At 50.0% G+C, this 23235-nt stretch overlaps 3 protein-coding genes and 1 long non-coding RNA gene across 5 annotated transcripts in view; 1 reads left to right on the top strand and 3 right to left on the bottom strand.

Moving 5' to 3' along the window:
• Positions 1-7183, top strand: part of LOC124476326 (vacuolar protein sorting-associated protein 13B-like) — a 35720-nt gene extending 28537 nt beyond the window's left edge. Inside the window, exons 17-26 of the mRNA XM_047033415.1 lie at positions 530-648; positions 749-983; positions 1079-1273; positions 1665-2049; positions 3006-3182; positions 3392-3562; positions 3731-3907; positions 4990-5092; positions 5836-6112; positions 6344-7183. Coding sequence (XP_046889371.1) covers positions 530-648; positions 749-983; positions 1079-1273; positions 1665-2049; positions 3006-3182; positions 3392-3562; positions 3731-3907; positions 4990-5092; positions 5836-6112; positions 6344-6592 — 2088 coding nt within the window. The 3' untranslated portion in view covers positions 6593-7183. The remainder of the gene's footprint in view (positions 1-529; positions 649-748; positions 984-1078; positions 1274-1664; positions 2050-3005; positions 3183-3391; positions 3563-3730; positions 3908-4989; positions 5093-5835; positions 6113-6343) is intronic.
• A 259-nt stretch (positions 7184-7442) lies between these two features.
• Positions 7443-17476, bottom strand: LOC124476318 (regulator of G-protein signaling 22). Its single transcript, XM_047033402.1, has 18 exons — positions 17452-17476; positions 16804-17338; positions 16469-16633; positions 15837-16020; positions 15527-15658; positions 15086-15187; positions 14051-14245; positions 13877-13969; positions 13601-13770; positions 13323-13485; positions 12505-12663; positions 11963-12034; positions 11623-11781; positions 11336-11515; positions 11039-11212; positions 9076-9144; positions 8123-8228; positions 7443-7570 (listed from the first exon to the last, which is right to left on the bottom strand). Exons 1-18 carry the CDS (start codon positions 17474-17476, stop codon positions 7467-7469), a joined length of 2787 nt encoding a protein of 928 aa, XP_046889358.1. The 3' UTR covers positions 7443-7466.
• A 722-nt stretch (positions 17477-18198) lies between these two features.
• Positions 18199-18835, bottom strand: LOC124481149. The gene is made up of 4 exons (XR_006957623.1): positions 18756-18835; positions 18653-18681; positions 18458-18520; positions 18199-18285 (listed from the first exon to the last, which is right to left on the bottom strand). It is a non-coding gene; the product is annotated as an uncharacterized LOC124481149 (long non-coding RNA).
• A 376-nt stretch (positions 18836-19211) lies between these two features.
• fbxo43 (F-box protein 43) lies at positions 19212-23074 on the bottom strand. 2 transcript variants are annotated; one of them, XM_047037439.1, is made up of 5 exons: positions 22958-23074; positions 20594-22080; positions 20345-20447; positions 19968-20156; positions 19212-19771 (listed from the first exon to the last, which is right to left on the bottom strand). In XM_047037439.1, the coding sequence occupies exons 2-5, from the start codon at positions 22060-22062 to the stop codon at positions 19523-19525; spliced, it is 2010 nt and encodes a 669-aa protein (XP_046893395.1). In that variant the 5' UTR covers positions 22063-22080; positions 22958-23074; the 3' UTR covers positions 19212-19522. The 2 variants fall into 2 exon arrangements, with proteins under 2 accessions (XP_046893395.1, XP_046893385.1); XM_047037429.1 differs by lacking the exon at positions 22958-23074 and adding an exon at positions 22442-22529.
• Positions 23075-23235: the final 161 nt, after the last annotated feature.

Raw genomic sequence — 23235 nt, 5'->3', positions numbered from 1 at the left:
GAGGGTCCCAGCCTGACCCCTGACCCCTTGACCCAGGTTAGGGTGAGCGTCTGGGTTATTGTGACTACTCAGGTTAACCCTCTACGTACACAGACACACGCGTATTCTACCACCTGAGTTCACGCTACACCATTCAGCTGATCCTCGTGGTAGACGGAACCCAAACAAAGTGGCCATGCTTTGCCTGGTCACAGGTCACACACAAACACAGACTCATTACATGCGCCTGACCTCAACAGGACCCGACAGGTCAAGTTACTCAGTCCATCTGTGGCATGTTCTGACTATGTACTCAATCCAACGCATCGGATTTGTAAGGTGAAGCTGTGTGGTTACTAGATGCACTGTGTCGTTTGCTTGTGTACATTTATACAAGATATATCTGGTTATCAGTAGGTTGTCTGTGGTGTATATGTGTAGTGTTGAGGTTGATGTGAGGTTGTGTGTGTGTGGTGTTCAGGTAGTGTTGAGGTTGATGTGAGGTTGTGTGTGTGTGGTGTTGGGTGTGATGCTGGTGTGTGCTGTTCAGGTGGTGTTCCTCTCAGGGTTTGGCTGTCTCTACATCCATGTGGTCCAGCAGAGTGGCACCACCATCCTCACCCTGGCCCCAGAGGGCAGCGTCGACTCGGTCATCAGCCAACACAACAGGTAGATGCCAAAATCAACGAACTGACTTATGTTTGTGTCTGATCTCACATTCACTTCCATCGCATGGAAATGGATTCTCAATTCATTCTCGCTGATCCAGGACATCCAATCAGAAGCTAGCCTTGCGGGTGCTGCTGAGCGAGGCCAGCGTGGCGCTGAACGACGACATCACCAGCCCGCAGGGTTCCGTGGAGCTCCTGCGTCTGACCCTGTCCAGGCTGCTGGTGAACGTGGCCCCGGCCCAGTCTGAGCTGGACCCCACGGGGCTGGGGCTGGGGGGCTGCGGAGGCGCCGCCGAGGCATGCCAGGTGGAGGTCTACTGTGCCAGCCTGCAGGTGTGTGTGTGTGTGTGTGGACCTACCTTCCCACACAAACAACAATCTCCTTTTCCAATGTAATCCCAATCTCCATCCCCCACCTCTAATCCCAGGTGGACAACCAGCTGTACAACCGCGCCAGCTTCCACTTCCCCGTGCTGCTGTGCCAGGAGGAGCGGGCACAGCCGGTGGCGTGGAGCAGCGAGGCCAACCCCACCGTGTCCACGGCGGCACTGGAGGAATACGTGAGCAGCTGCTTCCTGACGCTGGGCCTGACCCTGGGGCCGGACGGACGCACGCTGGACCAGGTCAGCTTCCTGTCTGCCTACACTCACTTAGAGGAGGGGGGGGGGGGGGGGGGGGGGGGGGGGGGCACAGTGGAACTGGTCAGTCAGTCCTTCAACTTTATTTATCCTTAAAAAGGAAAGTGGTCAGACACACATACACAGGCACAGAACAGCACCGCCGAATGCCGACAACGTTACACAACACAGGACACACATTGGAGACACCTTCCCCCAAACCCAATGACAGGGTCCAATTGGGACAGTAGCCTGCAACAGGAATCCATCAAAATGACCATTGACAGGAAATAATTAAAAACTCACCCTAATATATCGTCTTTGAAGTGTACTAAGGAGCGTGAGTCAAATCAAACGCCCCTCTCGCATACTGACTCATCTGTGTGTTTGACCTCAGGTGACCTTCCAGCTGCAGCCGGCTCGCGTCTACCTGGAGGACACCTTCGTCTACTACATCAAGACTCTGTTCCACACCTACATCCCTAACTCCGCCCTGGCCGCCGCCCCGCCCCCGCCGCCCGCTTCCCCCGGGACCCCCGTCCTCCCCGAGCCGGTGCTGCACGGCCTCCAGGCCCTGCTGTGGCCCCTGCGGCTCCAGAGGCTGGCCATCCAGCCGGTCAGCCTGCTGGTCAGCATCCACGCCTCCCTGAAGCTGTACATCGCCTCGGACCACACCCCGCTGGCCTTCTCGCTGTTTGAGAGGAGCTCGCTGTGCACCACCCCCAGACAGCTGGTGCACGCACTCGCCATGCATTACGCCGCGGGGGCCCTCTTCAGAGCGGGTGAGGACGCCCGGACACGGACACACACACACACGCAAACTCATAAACACACACATACACATATACGGTACATAAACAGACACATGTGGTAGGATTTAACCTCATCATCTCACCTCAGAAATCATTGTTCTGGCCGTGCCCCCCCTCTCTATCTCGTTAGGACCCAGCGTTCCGCTCGTATTTCAGCAGCGCTGGGTCTTCTACCTGACTCATCTCCGAGTCGCCGCAAAGCAGCCTGGGAAGGATTAGGCCCCGCCAGAGGCGCGCGTCGCCATGACGAGGGCCAGTAAACATCGCCTCCCGACAAACCCCTTTTGCGGCCCCGCAAACGGCAACGCGAGACGGCCATCGTAAAAATGTCCGCCCAGCGCCCCGCCCCAGCGCCGCTGCCAGCGCCACTCATCGTTCAGACGCAAATTGACGGAAAACTAGCCAACGATCGAGGGCCTGCGAGAAACAGGCTTTAGATTATTTTTTGGCGATGCCGGTCGCAGCGTATAAATACCAATGAGCTGTGCCCTCCACATTGCCTAGTCCCACCAATGACAGAGGTGAGATAGCTAAGCGCCGTAAATCTTGCCGTGGATTACGCCATGATGTCATACGGGGGGGGGGGGGGGGGGGGGGGGGGCGTGCGCTCAGGCAGCAGCATATGTGGCACGGTAGGCGGAACGGCGCTCCGTGGAACGTTAACACGGTCGTAAACATGTGTGATTACTGAGGGGGGCCCCACGCTGACGGGCCTTCATGCAGTCAGAGGACTGAAGGGCTGGGTGTTGTTTATGAGGTGGAGCCGGGAACTGACAGGTGTGTGTGTGGGTGTCCACAAATGGATATACGTGTGTGTATCCACATGTGTGTGTGTGTGCTTCCATATTTTTGTATCCTGTGTGTGTGTGTGTATATATATATATGTGTTCATAGGTTTATACTGTGTGTGTGTGTGCGTCCTCCAGGGTGGGTGGTGGGGTCTCTGGAGATCCTGGGCAGTCCTGCCAGTCTGGTCCGCAGCATCGGGAACGGCGTGGCCGACTTCTTCCGTCTGCCGTACGAGGGCCTGACCCGCGGTCCCGGAGCCTTCGTCACCGGGGTCTCCCGGGGAACCACCTCCTTCGTCAAACACATCTCAAAAGGTACCGCCTCCCATCGCTAGGGGTGACACGCACTGACGCCTGTCATCCATCGACCAATCAGTTCAGGAATCAGCCAGTTGGAGAATACAACAGAACGCAGTCAATGGCACATATCACACGTCGGAAAGCTTTTTATTTGTATATATCATAAAACTGTCTGTTAACTATGTATCCATGTATGTAACAGCCTGTGTGCCTGTGTGCTCCAGGTACACTGACATCCATCACCAACCTGGCCACCAGCCTGGCCAGGAACATGGACCGCCTCTCCCTGGACGAGGAGCACTACACCAGGCAGGAGGAGTGGAGGAGACAGCTGCCTGAGAGCCTGGGGGACGGGCTGAGACAGGGCCTGTCCCGTCTGGGCATCAGCCTGCTGGGTAACACACACACACACACACACACATACACACACGGGAGAAATGGCAATGTATACACTGTACTGTGCAAAAGTCACTTTTAAACTGCAGCACAAATACAGAAGGAAAGACTGTACTGTATACATCCTCTATGGATCGTGGTTTGTAATGTTTGGGTGTGTGTGTTAGGTGCCATTGCGGGCATCGTGGACCAGCCCATGCAGAACTTCCAGCGGACGTGGGAGGCGCCCAACTCGGCGGGCAGCACGGCTCGCGGCGTCATCTCCGGAGTGGGGAAAGGCATTGTGGGAGTTTTCACCAAGCCCATCGGAGGAGCGGCCGAGCTGGTCTCCCAGACGGGATACGGTGAGTCTGATTGGCCGAGGTGTTGCCCAGAAACGAGATGCTACGCTAACACCATGCTAACTAGCGTGTATGCATTACCACATTACAACAACAACACATTAGTCAATCTGGTTTGCCGGCGATCTCGCATTCGGTTGTCTTGGCCCAGGAGTGTGTGTGTGTGTGTGGCTAGACCATGAACTGCTGAGAAACCTGTTGACTCTGAGGGGCTGGTGCTCTTGAGGTGGTTTGTGTGTTTTATAGGGGGTGGGGGGGTGGGGGGCGGGGGGGTTGCTAGGCAGGGTGTGTGTGTGTTGGGTGAGGCGGGGGCGCCATGTGCTAACAGGTCAGCGCTCCAGTACATTAACAGCCAACGAGGTGCACAGCTCCATGTAAGAGCTACGACTCCCCCAAGACTGCCTCTAATCTACCTGGCCCACAGCACTGCGTGCAGTCACACACACGCGCACTCAAAATTGCTTGCAGATACACATTTATGCCAACACACACACACATACTCAGACACACCCACTAAGTGGGGTGCCAGGGCTGGGAGGTTAAGTGGACTGTTGTTGCATGGTAGCAACGTTGGCCAGGAACTCACCCCCCCGTCTCCGTCCCCCCACACTCACTCACTCAGATGGACTATCACACACGCAAACACCCACACGCGGTCCAGAACCCGGTCCAAAGTAGCCCAGCAGTGACATCATGAGCGGCGCGCTGTGTGTTTTATGACCTGCTTTAAGTACATGACATCACTGGCTCAGGCCAGCGCTCAGAACCCTGGAATGAGGAGCAGCACCACGCACATGGATGACCTCCCTCTGAGACACATACACCCTCACTCACACACACACAACATGCGAGTTTGTGTCTCATCCTGTGGGCCATGGGGACCAAACAGGGGTCTCTGTGTAGTTACAAGCCTTCTGTGTGTGGGTGGGGAGGGGGGGGGGGGGGTGTTAAGAAGTACTTGAGCATACATGTGTAGCGTAGGTGTATGGCTTCCTGGGGCCCCACGATAGACTGGTATGCTAACCTTGTTCTCTCTGTGTGTGTGTGTGTGTGTGTGTGTGTGTGTGTGTGTGTGTGTGTTACAGGTATCCTTCATGGGGCAGGACTGTGGCAGCTGCCTAAACAGCTGTACCTCCCTGTAGAAGGCAAGTCAGCCTTGGCCCCCAACAGCCACGTCAAATACGTCTGGTAAGCAAACACGCGCGCACGCACACACACACACGACCCCTGCCCTGTACCTTGCGCAGGGCAACTATCACACACATACACACATGTCACATTAAAGGTTTTTTATAAGCACTCTGCCAAAGCTCCCAGAGAAGCGACCTTCTCCGGTTTTTACAGTGATTCTATCCAGAGCTGTTTCCATGGCGCATATGGAGGGAGCAGACCAGGGCTTGGTACAGGGTTAGAGAGAGAGGGAAAAGGAAATAGAGGGAGGTAGGTAGGTAGGAAGGGGAGCAGAGGGGATAGGTAGAAAGGTTACGAGGGTAGGTAGGATTGTGAGGTAGGAATGTACCCCCCCCTCCACACACACAAACACAGCAGGGGAACATGTCACAGCTCTTAGCCAGGCACACGCACACGTGTGTGTGTGGGGGGGGGGGCTAAGGAATGCTGCAGAAGGTACTACATATGTAGTCACTTATATTACATATATACACTGGTATTGATGTGCATGGTCACTATGGCGTACATGCATGGGTGGACCGTGTGTGGTCTCCTGTCTGCGGAGATTGTCTTCCTGTGTGAGCTGCCCTTGAACACGTGTGTGTGTGATGAATGCCTGCTGTGTGCCTCTGTGTGTGTGCCTGCACATGGCCGCTGGCGTGTACGCGTCGAGTGTTTACCCGCATGCACGGGCGTGCCTATGCCTTCCTGTGTGCGACCGCGTGCGTGTACTGACACGTGTGCGCCCGCGCTTCCAACAGGAAGATGCTCCAGTCCCTGGGGCGACCGGAGGTGCACATGGCGCTGGAGGTGGTCATCGTGAGCGGGTCGGGCCAGGAGCACGCGGGCTGCCTGCTGCTGACCGGGGAGGTCCTGTTCGTGGTGAGCCTGAGTGAGGACACCCAGCAGCAGGCCTTCCCCGTCACTGAGGTGGCCTGCCGGCAGGAGCCCCAGAGCCCGGGGGGCCACGAACCCTGCAGCCCGGGGGGCCAGCTCATCGTCACCCTGCAGCAGGCCAGGATCACCAGCGACGCTGAGGTGAGTGGGGGTGGGGGAGGAAGGACCTGGGTGGATGAGGCAATTGAAGGAAGTGAGGGAGTGGGGGGGAGAGAGAGTGAGGACCTGGAAGGATGAGGCAGGTGAAGCCCTGGGGGGGGGGGGGGGGGGGGAGGAGGAGGTGAGGGCCTGAGGACGTGAAGGGAGAGAAAAGAAGAGGTCATGGGTGAAGTGAGGACCAGCTTAACCGCGTGACGCCTCTCCTCCCATCAGGGGGACGGTGGCCGCGAGCGGCTGTCGGAGCTGCAATACCGCCGCCTGGTGGACTACGTGAGCAGGGCGTCCCAGTTCCTGTCTCCGTCCAGCGCCTCGCTCCACGCCCAGCCCCCCGTCACCATGGCCGAGCCCCCGCCCACCGTCAGCAAGAGCTACCGCTACCTGGTGGAGCCTGCCGCCACCACCGTGTTTGTCAGCAAGTTCACCATGGTGAAGAACAAGGCGCTGCGAGTCGGCTTCCACTGACACGCACATACACGGCGTGCGGATTCACCAACGGCCTTTCGTTGAATGTTTAGATGCCTGGGACTTGTGTTTATGCAATACAACATAGAGAGCCATGGGGGATGTTTATCAAACTTTGTCTAACTATTGTACCAGTCACCAAACACAGCTAGGATAGACCTTGACTTTTGCTACAGAAATAATGCACCTCCAGTTGTATTTATATGTTTCTAACTGACATTTCTGTGCTGGTATACTTTACTAATGTTTACATCCTGCTCGCACCTAGAGAGGTTTGTGTGATTTACATGTTAAACAACTGTAGGAAGATAGAGCTGGCAACCAAAATGTAAGCTCGCTTGTTCATTTATTTTATTTAAGATGTAATACATTGTACGATTGATGAGGGGTCTTATTTTCTATATGTCATTTTTGCCAAACACGGTTGTTGTTCATGTTGCCTTTTTTTTGTATGAATCCGTTATAACGCAGACAACTTTATGTAAGAATTTACAATTTTTGTAAACTAATGCCTATGGTGTAAATGAATAATATATATATAATTATTGTATTAATAGTACAATATTACATTCTAATAAAACATTTGAATAATAAGTTCAGTATTTCATTGTAATTCTTTTGTCATGTATTCTAATTTAAATCTAGGTGAGTTGATTGATACAATCAGGTTCATCGCATCGATAAACAGTTGAATACATTGGTCAGTTTCACATTACTGTCTGTCATGACCAATTATAATACAATTATAACTACACACACTAGTAATTATAAGCTCTACTGTACAAGAGATTTCAAACAGCAAAAAAACTCATCCTTTCATCACTAAATGAATCCATGGATTTATTCCTACATTCCATTGAAGAGGTGGAGGTCTCTAGTCCCTGTTGGGGAGGGGGACGCTCTCTGCTCTGGGAGACAGGATGGAGTGCTGCCGGGGTCTGCTGCCTGCTGACGTCACACTGGGGCACGACAACAAATCTAGAGAGGAGGGGAGGGAGGGCTTCATTCTGAACCAGGGGCGTAGCAACGGGCCTACCCAATTTGTTCTCAGGCCTACCCAAAAAACTATCTCCAAACAAGTAAATGACAAAAAAACTGAAAAGTACCTATCCATATTTTTCTAGGCCTACGCAAAAAGATTATTCTGGCTCCGGCCCTGTTCTGAACTATGAGCGGTAAAGAACACGGTCACATTCGCTCCATTTTAGCTGTCCATCAACTGGTGATGAACTTGCTCCCCGCCCACACACACACACACACACACACACACACCTGTGCTTACACGTGCCCAACCTCCCCCTCAAGTGTACATGACCCGGAGATGATGACCATCTGGACTTGCACAGAGGAAGGCTGGAGCTAGCAGCCATTAGAAATCCATTAACACTGTGGTCTATTAGCAATCTACCCAATCACACACTCCATGCTCCAGCTAACCACCACCACAGCACATTAACACCCAATGACCAAGAGCCTCCTCAGCCCCTCCCTCACTTGTTCCTATTGGCTGGCTGTCAGGGGCTATGTTACCTGAGACAGTAGAGACGGAGGCTCCGCCCTGCTCTAGGTGGGCGTGTCTTATCAGAAGCTCCTCCCTCTCCAGGGCCATCATGTACAAGGAGTAAGACCACGCCATCTGATAGAGCACGCACACACACACACACACACACACACACACAGACGTCAATACTGGCTCAGCTATCACATCTGATACCAAATCTGTCTGAGCCGATACCTGTGTGAGTCACTGTCGAACAGCGCTCTAACATGACATGTTCAAGGCTGAAATTAAAAACAGCAGCAGCACCAACAGAGACAGGCCTGTTGTGTTGAGTGTTGATTAGGGGTGGGAAAAAAAAATAGATTCACATATGCATTGCGATTTAGTCTTCAAGCAATTCAGAAATTAAAAACATTGAATAAAATAAAATAAATTAAGCATATAATCAAAATTAGATTACAAATCGAAAATCGTGAATCGACTTTTTTAATCAAATTGTGAGGTACCAAAAGATTCCTACCCCTAATAGATGGTAAGCTGTACATTTCTGTTTAACATTTAACTGTGTTATAAGTCTAAATAAGTCTACTTATTGTCACTGTATTTCGTGAACGAGTTCTTAGAAATCCTTTAGCAAACTTTCACTTGTTTTGTAAGTATGATTATAAAGCAGAGTATTCCGTTTTATAACTTTGTATTAACATAAACAAAACATATGTTGTCCTTTGGCATTTAGTAGTGTCATAAGGGCAATAACACTTATAGAAAATAACTTTGCTGGAACCCTCTGGAACTTAGGCTCAAATCTTGCCTCAAAACCATTGATAATTCATTTAACTGATATCAGTTAAGTAATATGTTTTTTATTTTTTTTATGTAAGCATATATTGAATCGAAATTTGATTTAAAAAAATCGTGAATCGATTTTTTATAGAATCATGGGTTACCAAAAGATTCCCACCGCGAGTGCTGATTAGAATACCTGCTGGCTGGGGTAAGACAGCTCTCTGCTCTGTTTCCCTGTCTGTCCTGTCAGTCTGTCTTGTCTGTCCTCTTCCTCCTCCTCAGACAGTGCCTCCTGCTCCTGCTCCTGGACAGTAAGCACACACACACACACACACCTCAGGTTAGGATCAGGTTCACAGACCAGGATGTGTGAGGGCCAAAGTTGAACTACAGTGCCCTCCAAAAGTATTGGAACAGTGAGGCGAATTCCTTTATTTTTGCTGTAGACTGAAAACATTTGGGCTTGACATCAAACGATGAATGTGAAACCAGAGATCAACGTTTCAGCTTTTATTTCCAGGTATTTACATCAGGATCTGATGCACAAATTAGAAAATATCACCTTTTTGTTCGAACCCACCCATTTGTCACGTGAGCAAAAGTATTGGAACATATGACTGACAGGTGTGTTTTGTTGCCCAGGTGTGTCCTATTACATACATTATTCAATCAATAAATACCACTGAATGTCTACACTCAGGTTCAGATTGGGTAAGATAGGTTTTGTCTATGCAGACTGTATTCAGAGGTGAAAACAACATGAAAACCGGAGCGCTGTCTTTGGGTGAAAAACAAGCAATTGTGAGTCTTAGAGAAGATGGAAAATCAATCAGAGCCATTGCAGAAACATTGGCCATAGCCAGTACAACCATTTGGAATGTCCTGAAGAAGAAGAAAACTACTGGTGTACTAAGTAACAGACGTCAAACAGGTAGACCAAGGAAAACATCAGCAGTTGATGACAGAAACATTGTGAGAGCTGTAAAGAAAGACCCTAAAACAACTGTTAGTGAGATCAGCAACAACCTCCAGATGGCAGGAGTGAAGGTATCACTATCTACTGTTCGCAGAAGACTTCATGAACAAAAGTACAAGGGCTACACCAGAAGATGCAAACCACTCATTAGCAAGAAGAATAGGAAGGCCAGGCTGGAATTTGCCAAAAAGTACAGAGATGAACCTCAAAAATTCTGGGACAAAGTTTTATGGACTGATGAGACAAAGATTAACTTTTACCAAAGTGATGGAAAGGCTAAAGTTTGGAGAAAGAAAGGAACTGCTCATGATCCCAAACACACAAGCTCATCTGTGAAACACGGTGGAGGTAATGTCATGGCTTGGGCTTGCATGGCTTCTTCTAGGACGGGCTCATTAATCTTCATTGAGGATGTAACACATGATGGCAGCAGCAAAATGAACTTGGAAGTCTACAGAAACATTTTGTCTGCCAATTTAAGGAAAGATGCAACCAAACTGATTGGCAGAGCCTTCATCATGCAGCAAGATAACGACCCAAAACACACTGCCAAAACAACAAAGGAGTTCATCAGGGGCAAGAAATGGAAGGTATTAGACTGGCCAAGTCAATCTCCAGACTTAAACCCTATAGAGCATGCATTTTACCTGCTTAAGAGGAGACTGAAGGGAGGAACCCCACAAAACAAACAACAACTGAAAGAGGCTGCAGTGAAAGCCTGGGAAAGCATCAAAAAGGAAGAATGCAAAAGTTTGGTGACGTCAATGGGTCACAGACTTGCTGCAGTTATTGAAAGCAAAGGATTTGCAACTAAATATTAAGTCTTATTCACTTAAATATGTTTTAAGTATATCTGTTCCAATACTTTTGCTCACATGACAAATGGGTGGATTCAAACAAAATGTGATATTTTCTTAGTTGTGCATCAGATCCTGATGTAAATACCTGGAAATAAAAGCTGAAACGTTGATCTCTGGTCTCACGTTCATTATTTGATGTCAAGCCCAAATGTTTTCAGTCTACAGCAAAAATAAAGGAATTCGCCTCACTGTTCCAATACTTTTGGAGGGCACTGTATATATCAGAAACATAAGTGTGTCTTCAAAATGAACAACATAGAAATGTCAACTCGACTTGTCTTTTCTCTGTGAGGTGGAGGACTCGGTGGTCTCCATGTTCCTACCTCTTTCTTCTTCTCCTCCTCCTCCTCCTCTCTTCTCCTCCTGCGCAGGAGTCTCTCTCTCTGCTTCCTCCTCCTCTTCTCCAGGAGAGGCAGCACCTCCTCCTCCTCCTCAACACCGCTCCTGAACGCCTGGAACTGGGGCCACAGCTTCAGCAGCTCACTGAACACTGACATCTGGGGATACACAAACAGGTGCACTTGCTATTAAAGTAATTTCAAACACACACGTAATATGTGTTTGCACTTGCATATTTAAGTAACCTCTCTCTCTCTCACACACACGGCCACCTCCAGTACCTGGGCCTCTCTGAAGACGTAGGGCCCCAGCTCGGCCCTCCTCTCCAGGATGTTCTGGACCTGCTCGGGGGGGACGTCCACCTGCACGGCGGGGGGCACGGACGAGTTCAGGAAGCAGCTGATGATGGTGGACACCTTGTTCTGCACCACCGCCTCGTCACAGTGGGAGTGGCACAGGTCCTGGGGGGGGGGGGGGGGCACAGACCGTCACCTCCAGCACCACCACCCTTTGTTAGACCTGCCGACTTGATCACTAGGATGTTCTTGTGTCCCCCGACGGCGTTTACCTTGTACCTCTGCACCTCCAGCCAGAAGAGCACGTCGTTCCCCAGGAAGTGGCCCTTCAGGGAGACGAAGGTCTGGAACTGGAGGCAGGTGGAGGGGTGGAGCAAAGCTCTCCTCAGAGCCAGCACCTCCTGGGACGAGCTCATCCTGGAGCCGTCAGCCTAAAGGGGGGGGGGGGGGGGGGGGAGCAGACAAACCTAGATCAAGATCAATAGAGTTTTTTCAATTTCGTTCTTAATCTTGGACCCAGATATTCACCCATACTTTCATTGTGACTTCACTAACTAGCAACAAACTTTTTGGGTGTTGCTCTGGACTTGTACTAAAGAGAAGGCCACTTACCTTCCACACCTCCCTCTTCTTCCTGTGTCTCTGATACACCTGGTCTGACACGGAGTCTGCTGCTGCCCGGGGCTGGGCGTGGGGAGACAGAGGTTCTGCTTAGCCACCTCAACAGCTTCAACATGATACTCTATTTACTCTAAATGACCATGTTCCTCTACCATCAATCGTATTCTCTTCCCTCCTTCCCCCTCCTGCCCTTCCCTCCTCCTCCATTTCTTTCACAAACAATCTAACCCCGCCCCTCTCTCTTTGCCTCCACCACCTAGCGTGTAATGCTAAACACCCTCTCATTAGCTAATGAGCAGGACGGCAGGTAGTTTGTGTCGCTAATGACCCAACATGAGAACATAACGAGGCAGTTGGAGGGAAATCTGTGGCCTCCTCTGCCCCGTGATGAAGACACCGGAGAGTGTGTTATGGTGTCACATGACGGGCCAGACCAGCACGACACACTAGGAGAGGAGCACCACTGCCGTAGATAATATTCTGGCACGCAGACAGAAAGACAGACAGGCAAGCCTGTAGCGCCTTTAGGCTACCTCGAGCGTCTGTCTCTGGGAGAACTGGGGCGTGGCCAGGAAGAGGGGAAGCCACGCCCTCTCCAGGTAACCCCTGACGACGTTCTGGACCTCCACCAGGACCGCACCAGAAAGACGGGCCTGCTGCAGGCGGCCCCATCCCCCAGCCAGCCGCAGTAGCTGTGCACACACACACAAGAACACACACAAACACTGTTACTGAGTCTTCACTGTGTGTGTGTGTGTATGACAGGGTGGAGACAACGTCCCTCTGAAAGCTCTCTGAACACACAAGGGTTCCTCCGGCCCACAGGAAATGAGCTGCAGGAGACCCTGACTGGAAGATCTCCCATCAGGCCTTCTGGCTCTTCTGGGAATCCAGCAGCCTCCCACGTCTGTCACTCTCTTCCCCCCTCTCTATCTGTCTCTCATTCTCTCTCACTTCCTCGGAAATGAGAACCAGTCGCAGAGAGAGCGTGGGGCAGGAGAGAGAGAGGGATGTATCGTGCTGTGTGACTGAGACTAGAGGCCTGGGTAATAAAAGCTGTCAGTCTCTCTGCATCGCTCACGCAGAGAACTCCCAACTCCCTCTCTCCCTCCTTCATTCCAGCACCACCCTCTCATCCTCCACCCTAACTGGAAACTGGAGCTGTCAACAAGACATGGCAGTATGTCAGCCTGACAACCTTGATCTTGGAACCGTTTGTAGTTTTTAATTCCATAATAGTCATCTGTCTGTAGTTTTTAGACACTGAGGGTAGCCTATTTGTAGTTTTCATACAGTCGTGTTTATTAGATAAATGTATCTGTGACCAGTCCTTAGGATAGGTCTGACCTACATCCTCCTGCTGCTCAGCAGAGGCGGGACTTCCTGGTCCAAACAAGTACTTCCTGTTGAGGTACTTGGTCTTGATGTCTTTGGACCTCTCCTCTCGTGTGACTTTGTCTTTCTGAGATGTCCTTCTCAGCTGATCCACATCCAGCCAGCACGTCAGGTGTATGCTGCACACACACACACACAAATAGAAAACGTTGCGTAGAACATCAGACATTGTTGTGCAACATCCTCACTTATGAAACAACCACGATGAACACATCTGATTGGCTGTGTCCTTACCCGGCGGAGTGCTCCTCCAGGAAGGACAGGAAGTGATGCAGCTCCGTGCGGTGACGCAGCAGGGAGCCCAGGCGGTAGCGACGGTAACGTTCCGGAACTTTGTCCCAGGAGTTTGGAGCCTTTGGGCCCTCTGGTGGCGGGAGAGTGGAAGTGCCCTGATGCTGCACCTGCTGGAGGGGGTAGTGAAAGACAGGTCGATGGATGGAGAGAAGAACCGAAGCTGGAAGAGAAGGGAAGGCGTGAGAGGCGAAAGTAAGGCGTGTTTGCTGCCCTCACCAGGAAGCGTCGAAGCTCCGCCTCCTTATACAGAGTCTGCAGCTCCCTGTACTGCTCAGAGTCCACTTGGCGAGACTCCTCCCACACACACACCTGTCACACACACACACATGTTGTTTTGGCCTTGCCTTGTGGAAAGATATATAGACCTTCCTCTATATGCAGTGATCCTACCCTCTGGTAGGAGTGCGTGTCTCTGCTCAGCAGCAGTGTCCAGGGCTCCAGCAGCAGGCTGAGTATGTGTTCCTCCACCCCATCAAACAGCTCCTCAAAAGGGGGGCTGAGGCACTGGTACACCCTCCTCCGGATCTCCTCCACCACCCCTACACCCCTCCGGGCAGCGCTGCACACGTAGGTGGAGTAGAGCACCTAAAAAGGAGAGGGGAAAGGAGGGAATATGAACTCAAAAAAGAATTGAGTTATGGGCTAAAACAGTGGTTATGGTACGGTCTGGTGTAGTACTCAATAACAATTCAATGACATCCTATGATGCTTTTCTTGTGTCACCCCAATGCCACTTTAAAGCTTTATGAAAGTCTGATGTGCAGAACATCCTGTTTTATAGGAAGGATTAGGGAGTGAGTGTGTTTTCTAGTCTGGTCCAGTTGGAGCCGGAGAGGGTGGCTCTGAATCGGAGCTCCGCTGTTTACCAGAGAGTTCTGAGTCACTTGTTTTTACGGGCACCCTTCGGCAGGGCTTATTGAGGGCCGTCTAGAGTGTGTGTACGTGTGTGTGTGTGTCTACGCTGGCACGCAGGGTCACCCTGGGGGTCCGCTCCGATCCTGTTTGAGGGACAAAACTGTCCCTGGACCCCAGGAGCTATCCTCACCTCTTCAAGAGCAGCCAGGCTGGTTGCCAGGTTGGCGCTGGCACACGCACTCACTCAAAACATTCACCAATGCCCCCAAGGCCAAGATTAACCCATAGCTAAACCACACCAGACCACCAGGGGCTGTTGGTTTCGTGAGTAGGGACAGCATCGCACGAGTGTTACTGATCCTCCATTAAACAGCTCTGCTTTCCAGGCCTGATTTACTACAGAGGGGCTTTCTGGCAGCCATATGCCTGGTCCAATGCCCATTGTGTGTGTGTGTGTGTATATTATGTATAAATAACAGGTCTTGGCATTTGTCTCATGCCACCATGTTCCAATGAAAGGTCATTCGGTGTCTTTATCTGTTCGGGAGTGTGTGTGTGTGTCTTACCTACCTGAGCAAGTCTCTTTACTCTGTAGGGATCCAGTCCGTCCTGATAGAAGAGTGCGTGGTACTGCTGCAGGTCCCACCAGCAGAGGGCAGCATTGTGCCACAGCTATGACACACCAACACAGTTACCAGCATTGCTATCCACACTAGGCAACAAACGTCACCAACACCAAGCCATAGATCTAGATCAGTATGCAACTTAACACTGGCTCTAGAGAAGGAGTCTTCAACCACCTCAGGGCCCACTGTTCTGTATGTCTGAGATGTTTCCCTGCTTCAACACACCTGATTCAAATGAAGGGTCGTTATCAGGCTTCTGCAGAGTTTGGTATCGACCCGTCATTTGTATAAGGTGTGTTGGAGCAGGGAAAACGTCAGCGGGCCCTGAGGACCAGGGTTAAAGGCCCGCTGCCCCGGAGCAGCCGAGGGGAACGGCAGTGGCTACCTGGTTTCCAGAACGCTCACAGAAGCCAGTGAAGAAGTGTCCGGCCTGGGGGTCCACATGCAGGGCTGTCAGCATCCTCTCCATCCTCCGGCCCCCCAGCACAGGACTGGGGCTGCTGCTGGGGCCTCCTGACTGACAGGACACACAGAAACGTACACACACACACACACACACGCTTCTCGTTGCAATCCTGATTCTTAGTCTATGACCCCTTTAATGAAATCTGAACAAGTCAGTAAGCTGGAAACTGTTCGGATCACCAAGACGGATTTGAAACCAAGTGTGAACAGGGTCTGCTGTTCAGAACTACCTGAGGGTCAGCAGAGGTGAGGGCTGAGGGGAAGCAGGCGACAGGGCGCAGGGGGTGGAGCGTGACACAGCGGGGACTGGGGTCGATACCCGAGGGAGGCCGTAGCTGTCTCTTCTCCCGCAGGCTGAGGTCACATTCCTGACTGTCCTCAGACCCAGACCGCGCTGATAGGAACCTTGGACCCCTGGACCACATAGTAACCACACACCAAATGACCTCAAAACATGGACCAGTGTTTAGTGCAATACAGACTATATTGACAACTCCGCCTCTATAAACTATGACCCCTTCCTTATGAATTGTGGCATATAGAAACAAAACTTAGGTAAAATCTTATGAGATTGTCACCCTAGTCTAGTCACACCAGTCACTTCAGCTACTGGTTGCACAATCAGCAATATTGCACTAATTGTACCCATACCATATACTGTTTTGTTTATTATTTTGTATATTTAGGAGGTTTATTATATTATATGTTAGCTTATCATAGGTGTAACCTATGTGCTGAGTACTTATGTCATGTTATGCCAGGTTGCTTTGCATTGTCTTGTCCAAAGAATTTCAGTGCCCAGTCTGATCCTGTGTTGTTCTGTGCATCTGACAATAAAAGACTTGAGATTGAACTGTCTCACCAGTACAGCAGCAGGGCCTGTGTGATGCAGGGCTGGATTGGGTACAGTTTGTCCTCCCTCCAGCAAGGGGAGGTAGCCAGCCCCAGCCTGGACAGCAGCTCCACACTGAGCCTGGCCTCCCCGGTGCTGCTCAGCAAGTAGCACTGCCTCATCTGGATCAGGTGTCTTGTCAGAGAGACGGAACATTCTGTCAGTCTGCAGACACCAGGAATGATCTTGAACTTGAATGCCCCCTACAGGTTTCCCAAACACCCCCAGAAGGTCCCCAACTGTCACCCTAAATACGTCAGCCGGCTACTCTTATCTACCACAGGGTACGTGTGGGTTAGGGTTACCTGTGTTTTGTGTCGTCATCCTCCATGGTCTTCAGTCGCTCTATGTCCACCCAGAGACCCAGCATCTTCTCTCCAGGGGTTCCTCGTAGAAACGCTTTGAACTCCTCAATACCCTGTCTGCTGCCATAGATACTTTCACCATGGACACCAGAATCAAGGTCATGTTCTTGTTCTGAGCCCCTGCTGCCCCCCTCCTTCAGTTTGATACCTCTGTCCATCTCACTGGACCCGCCCATCCCACAGCGATTAGCCACGCTCCTCTGCTCTGATTGGACACAGCACTCGTAAGTAGTCTCTGCTCTTTTCTCTGACAGGCTAGGGTAGTCGTCAATCTCTGTCCCCACCTCTCTGAGCACCTTCGCCACCAGACTGGCAGCTAGGTGGTCTAATGGGCCGCGGGAAGGATTGTGGCACATGCAGTCTCCGTAAAAGCAACCTGTAGTTGCTGCCTCTGTGAGGTAGACAGTTGGTCCTTGGATAGGGGGTGTAAGTGGCTCCCCTTTCTCCTCCTCCCCCTGTGTCGGGGGGCTCTGGACTGGGGCACCAGAAGAGTCACGCACCCCCAGTCCCTGGCATCTAGGATCCCTCAGAGAGAGCAGCTTTGCCAGCCTGGGAGAGACATCATAGATGCACCTGTGATGAGCCTACAGCCTGCATAGTAGATGAAGACCATGATCGACCAATCAGTCCCCTAGTTAGTACAGTGTCTAACACATCCAGCTTATCCTATGGACAACAAGGCTGAACACAAGCCAGCCATGTTGAGGTTGTTGTGGGTCAGACACCTGATAGGAACATGAAAGGAACACACCCACACTGAAGATGCCGTGGCATTAGGAAGATGACCAGGAAGTAGGACAGGAAGGAGGCATGTTACGTTGCACCACAGATCACCTGTCACTACACCCAACTGCCCTCTCTGCTTGAACATGGTGTTTACTATGTAACATTTCACCTTCCCTGTCCATTTCACTTACTAAGCAAACAGTGCACTGTTGGTGTGGGAGAAAGATCATGCCTCAACATGCAAAGGAAACGCTATCAAGGGTAGCTGTGACCACAGTGTTGTTAACAGTTTGGATTTATATCCTACTTGTTTATATTATACTATTACCTGTACTCAAAGTAGCAGTCACTCCGAATAAAAAAGGGTAGTCTTTCTTTTAGGACCCATTGCAATCCTTGATTTTGGTCCAAGTACTGTTGGATAAGAAATCCACAATGAATGATTTTCTCCTCTACAAAAATCCTCAAATTAGTTTTTAATAAACACTAACACGAGACTACGCTGAATGAACTTACGAGGACAGAATAGTGGTTATCAACCAGTGGGGTAGCAGTCAGCCATGACGGGTCAGAGAAGAGTTTGGATTTGCAGTGTTTCAAAGCTGAGTGGATGGTCCTGGAGAGAGACTCTGCCGCATCGCTCACCTCTTCAAACACACCAGTCTGCCGGTTGTAGGTGACGGCCTGGGGGAAGGACTGAATGGAGTGAAGGTGGAAATCATTAGTTTATAACCGGATAGTGTGATGAATGAATTCCAGAAAAAATTTGAATGGAAATAAAGGTGGTAAATCAAGGATTCTCCTGATAATTATGCCAACTTTTGTAGCCTATAACAGCCTAGCCTTTCTGGCTTTAACTCTTCTTTACCGGCAGGCTCAAGAACTCATTGAAGAAGTGGACCAGAGTGTCGTCAGATGTCAAATAGTCAACCTGAAAATATTTACGGTCTATTAGGCTATTGAGACATGTGCGCCGTTTACGTCATGTAGGTAGGGTATGATTACATGCTTCACAAAAGGTATATCAAACAAAAGTTGGAGTTTGTCAACATCTTTTACTCACGAAGCTGTCGGCTGTGACTTTAGGTGGATCTAAGGGGAAAGGACAAATACATTTAAATCTTTGAGATTCATATTGAACAGAAGCGGAATGTCTCCGCTCTCACCTGTGATAAACTTTCCGCTCATTCTTCACGCGTTTTCCGACAATAACCTCAATCAACACAGAACGTTCTGACCAATCGTGCCACTTCCTAACCACAAAACCTTTCAGTATAATTAAGATACGTAGCTACGTTGCTATGGAGGTGAACTCAAATCACACTGCACTGAGGAGGAAGTCACGTTAAATATTAATCTAGGTTGTCCTTCATTTTCGAATTCAGGTTTTACGATACAGCATTATATTTGATTTAATTAAATACAAAGAGACAACAGTCTCTATCCAGCGACATGGGAATAATGTTCTACGGGTTTCTTATCTACTTTCACACGAATACATTGCCTTCAAACTAACCACTAGATGGAGATATTGGACAATAAATGATTGGTGTGCAGTTAAGGTGTGCAGTTAAGGTTTATTTGAATAATAAATTATGTAAAACCCTGACATAAAATTGTAAAATAACCTTTATTTAAAAGAATCTGTAACAGTAGTACAGAGTCAACAATATATACAAAGACACACTGATAAAAGTTTGAGAATCAAGTTCAGAGAAGAGAAAATTATGTACATCCATTTGTGCAAAGAGGAGCCAGTTCAATAACACATTTCATGTCTGATTGGAAATCTACTGGCAAGGGCATCACAGATTCATAATTAAAAATCACGAAACATCCCCACAATGTTTCAAAAACAAAAAAAAGTACGGAAAAAAACACCTGTAGGTAATTTTCCAGCTACAATCACAGCCACATCAAAAATGTCATACATTCATAGTCTCCTTAGGTTGCGCTTGCTCTGAGCGCTGCCTGGAAGCACATCCTTCTTCATGCGCCGATGTGCAGACAAGCTCTCACAGTCTTTGGACCCATGGAAGGCACACAGGCATGCTGTGCAGAACTGGAAGCCACAGTCGGCTGTGCTGCACACACCCTCACGTTTGACGGAGTGGCATCGCGCCGGGTGCTGGCATCTGGGGCATGCCTTTAGGGACTCATCGTTGAAGAGGGTTTTTGCCACCTTGGTAGAAACACAGACCATTAAAGTCTGCTTTATTAAAATGAACTATTTATATATAATAAAAACAGGAATAGGACATACATTTGAGCATTATCTGTAGGTAGCAATGTGCTGGTTGCCTTTTCGAGTATGATGCCAAGAGTTGAACACGATGGAAAATAATCCAGAACTAGTAGCCTTAAGTGGGTAAACTCACTTGTAGGAACTTGTCCCGCTTGCTGCTCGAGTACGAAGTGTTGTGCTGGACTGGGGTTCCAGTGCTGTGGGCTGACTGGGGGGTGCGAGTGCTGGGGGTGGTAGACTGGGCCTGGACGGACCGGAGAGCAGACCTGTTCAGCAGGTTCAGCCTGGTCTCAGCATCAGGAACATGGGTCGCACTGCCCAGCTACAATACAAACATACACAGAGGAACAGATTTAGTCATTATAATTAGGCAAGCAGCCTGACTATCCCAGTTGACAGCACATGGCCGGGGTGACTTGAAAAGCCCACTGCAGGTGATACAATACACACAAGATCAAGATCCATGATTTGGTCAAAACAACGATGGTCAGGTCGGCATATCTTCCTCACCTCTAACGCCATCTTCACCTCCTTCAGGTAAAGTTTCCTCCTACGAGTGGCCATCTTGTCTTGCTGGATGATGCAATTCCAGGAAGTGCAGACTTGACTAAATCTGTGGAAAATAACCCATACAACACTTTAATAATTCAATTCATAATAATCTTGCAGCTTGCTATAGGTCTACAACAAGTTACGGTTACTGACTTCAGAGCATTTGTTTGGTCAAATGAACCAATGAATCCAATAAGAGCCATTCACCTGTAGATATCTTCAGGGGACAGCTGCTTCAGAACCATAGACAGGATGTGCCTCAGGTTCCTCTTCTTCAGCTCCGTGAAGACATCCACCTTTTCCAGGCCGATCTTCCTGCCAATCAGCCCGGCCAGGGGCATGGTGGTCCTAAAAGGTTCTGGGGTGTTTGAGGCCCTCAATAGCTCCTCCAGGCTGGTCTGCTCCGGGAGGATCCCGGCGGTCCGCAGGCTCATGGCACGGACCATCTGCAGGGCTGGGGTCAGGGACAGGTCCTCCAGCCTGGAGGTTTCAGTTCGGAGGGGAGTCACCTGTAGGAAGACCTCGTCCTCCTTGGAGAGGCTCCCTCGTGGCTGAGGTTGCTGCCGTCCCTGGTCGGTCTGGGTCTTCTCTCGAAGGTGTTTGCTGGTGGCCCTGGCCTCCTCCTCCGATTGGGAACCTCCCTCTTTGAGCGTGGAAAGCCTGCGCTGGCGCTCCAGCCTGGACCTCCTCTTCAGCTCGGCCAGGCGGGGCGTCTCCTTTCCCGTGGAGGACGGCAGCAGGTCCTGGAAGGAGCCGTCGTGATCCACGGAGGAGTCGTGAGACTTGTCCAGGGCCAGGGAGCTGAAGCCGCTGTCCTCGGACATGGAGGCGTCGAGTTTGGGGCTGGGCGTGGCAGACGGGGGGGTGCTCAGGACGCTTGGGCTCTCGGAGAGGTTGGCTGCCAGGTTGACGGGCGTCTGGAAGCCCCCCTTCACCGCGGACAGGAACTTGGCGTGGCACGGCGTCTCCAGCATGTCGGTGGCGAGGCAATCGGAGGAGATGATGCTCTCGTCCAAGTCTGTGTCCGTGAGAGACTCGGACCCCCTCTTGTCGAACCTGGGGAGGTCGGCTACATTGCAGTTTCCATCTTCGAGGGTGGAGGTTTTCATGTGAGAAAACAGGAGGCGCCGTTTTCTGCCGGAGAGAGGCAACTCCTCAGGTCTTAAAGTGCTTGTGGCTAAAGCTCCCATCAACTTGGATTCGGGAGAGTAGAGGAAAACATTAGAGCTGATGCGCTGAGACTTCACGTTGACCGAGGGTCCAGTCTTTCTGGTACACGGCGTCCCAGTGATCTCAGTTTTACCCTCTGTGACAGATTGGCTTATGAGAAGGCGTCGTCTGAGAGAGGCATCCCTTTTGGATACTTTGGGAGTTTCACACCAGCCAGTGACCACTGGCTGCTCCTTCCTTAACTCCTTCTCTAGACATCTGACAGGCTCCCTGTCTTTGTCCTTCTTGGGAGTGAGGGACAAGCGGGGTTCACGTCTCTGCAGAAAGTTCTCTTTGGGTGTTTCATGAAAGCCGTCTTCGCAAAAAGACAGTGATGGGTCACATTTGAGCCCAGTTTTCATATCTGGGCTGTGGAATGAATCCAGGTACCCACTGTCACTGGAACTGCCATAGTGTTTGCTCTTGCTGGTCTGGAACTGGACATCAGAACCCATGCTGTGCTCCATTCTCTTCTCAGGATCCCCCTATGTAAACAGTGACACAGTGGTAAGAAAACATACCTACACACAACCACAAACAATTGTAAAGTTTGTTCATGTGGCCAACCACCATATCAGTATGTAGATAGTTAGCCAGCTACTGTAAGTTTTTACTTATAAACGAGCCAATTAATTAATGGAAGCTCTACAAGCTTTAGTGTTAATTGAACTCACTTTTGGAGTGAGAAAGGGAAAAACTGCTATGACCAAGTTCGCAACTTTCTTGGAATATTAGTGGAATATAGTTCACTATGCTGTTCAAATTATCCAAAACCTTCAGTTCGTCTCAAAGTTTATAAACACAACCAAGCAGGTAGCCAAAGCTTAACAACAAGGGGGTCGTTACCATGTGAGCGCGTGCAGCAAGGTTAATTTAAATCCCCTCGCTCAGTTTAAATTGTCCGCTCTTGGAATCCCCATGACTACCATTCTTATCGCCCGCCTAAATTGTCCTTGTGGCCGCCATATTTCGAGTCAGGCTAGTAGCGTCATCAGGCATCAGCTGGCTTCGACGTTCCCATGGGGCTCATTTTAATACAACCCACAGTCTTATTAAGAGATCGATCCAAGCGTACCATTTGGCCAACTTACTCGCCTCTCGCCAACCATGCATTGGGAAAATATTAGACAGCAGTATTTCACTGTAAATTCCAAAAGGGCCGCAATGTAGGTGCATTTATGCATATCTTTATACATGCTATTGTGTAATACACATTGGCTGTTTGAGTTTGCCCAAAGCAGAAATAAGCACTGTGCTTACATGTACTAAGCTAGTTTGGTTCAACACCATTTAGCTAGTATGTAGCCCATCGTTTTAAATTCATAAGAAATTCAGTCATTCAGCGCAAAGCCATCGACTTACCCTTTAACAAAAAGCAAACTGTCAATAAAAATATTGTGAATTCCGTTTGTCTTGCATCAAGGTTGCAAGAACCACCTTCTTGCACTCCCTCGCTATGACTCTTCCTCGTTCACCCTGTTTTCTATCTGGACTAGTGGCCACGTTTCAAATTTCGTGGGAACTTCACCAACTAAAGTGATAGGGCAGGTATCACGTGTTTCCGCCTTCGCAGACGGAATCTTGTTACCATAGCAACTCATCGAGTGTAGTTGTCACGCTGTTGTGAAGTTACCTCGTAG

The sequence above is a fragment of the Hypomesus transpacificus genome, chromosome 2 (genome assembly GCF_021917145.1).
Source record: "Hypomesus transpacificus isolate Combined female chromosome 2, fHypTra1, whole genome shotgun sequence".
In the NCBI taxonomy this organism is placed as follows: domain Eukaryota; kingdom Metazoa; phylum Chordata; class Actinopteri; order Osmeriformes; family Osmeridae; genus Hypomesus; species Hypomesus transpacificus.
This window is presented reverse-complemented; position numbering and strand designations above follow the sequence as displayed.

What these genes read in the sequence shown, in the direction of transcription:
- LOC124476318 (XM_047033402.1), bottom strand. Translation starts at nt 17,476, where the DNA reads ATGGTCTTCATCTACTATGCAGGCT. An exon ending in CGGAGCTTCGACGCTTCCTG is followed by an intron (nt 13,771 to 13,876) that starts GTGAGGGCAGCA and finishes TACCCCCTCCAG; the next exon opens with CAGGTGCAGCATCAGGGCAC. An exon ending in CCCAGAGACAGACGCTCGAG is followed by an intron (nt 12,035 to 12,504) that starts GTAGCCTAAAGG and finishes CCCCACGCCCAG; the next exon opens with CCCCGGGCAGCAGCAGACTC.
- fbxo43 (XM_047037429.1), bottom strand. An exon ending in TCCCCTGAAGATATCTACAG is followed by an intron (nt 20,448 to 20,593) that starts GTGAATGGCTCT and finishes TATTTTCCACAG; the next exon opens with ATTTAGTCAAGTCTGCACTT. An exon ending in AGCGGGACAAGTTCCTACAA is followed by an intron (nt 19,772 to 19,967) that starts GTGAGTTTACCC and finishes GTTTCTACCAAG; the next exon opens with GTGGCAAAAACCCTCTTCAA.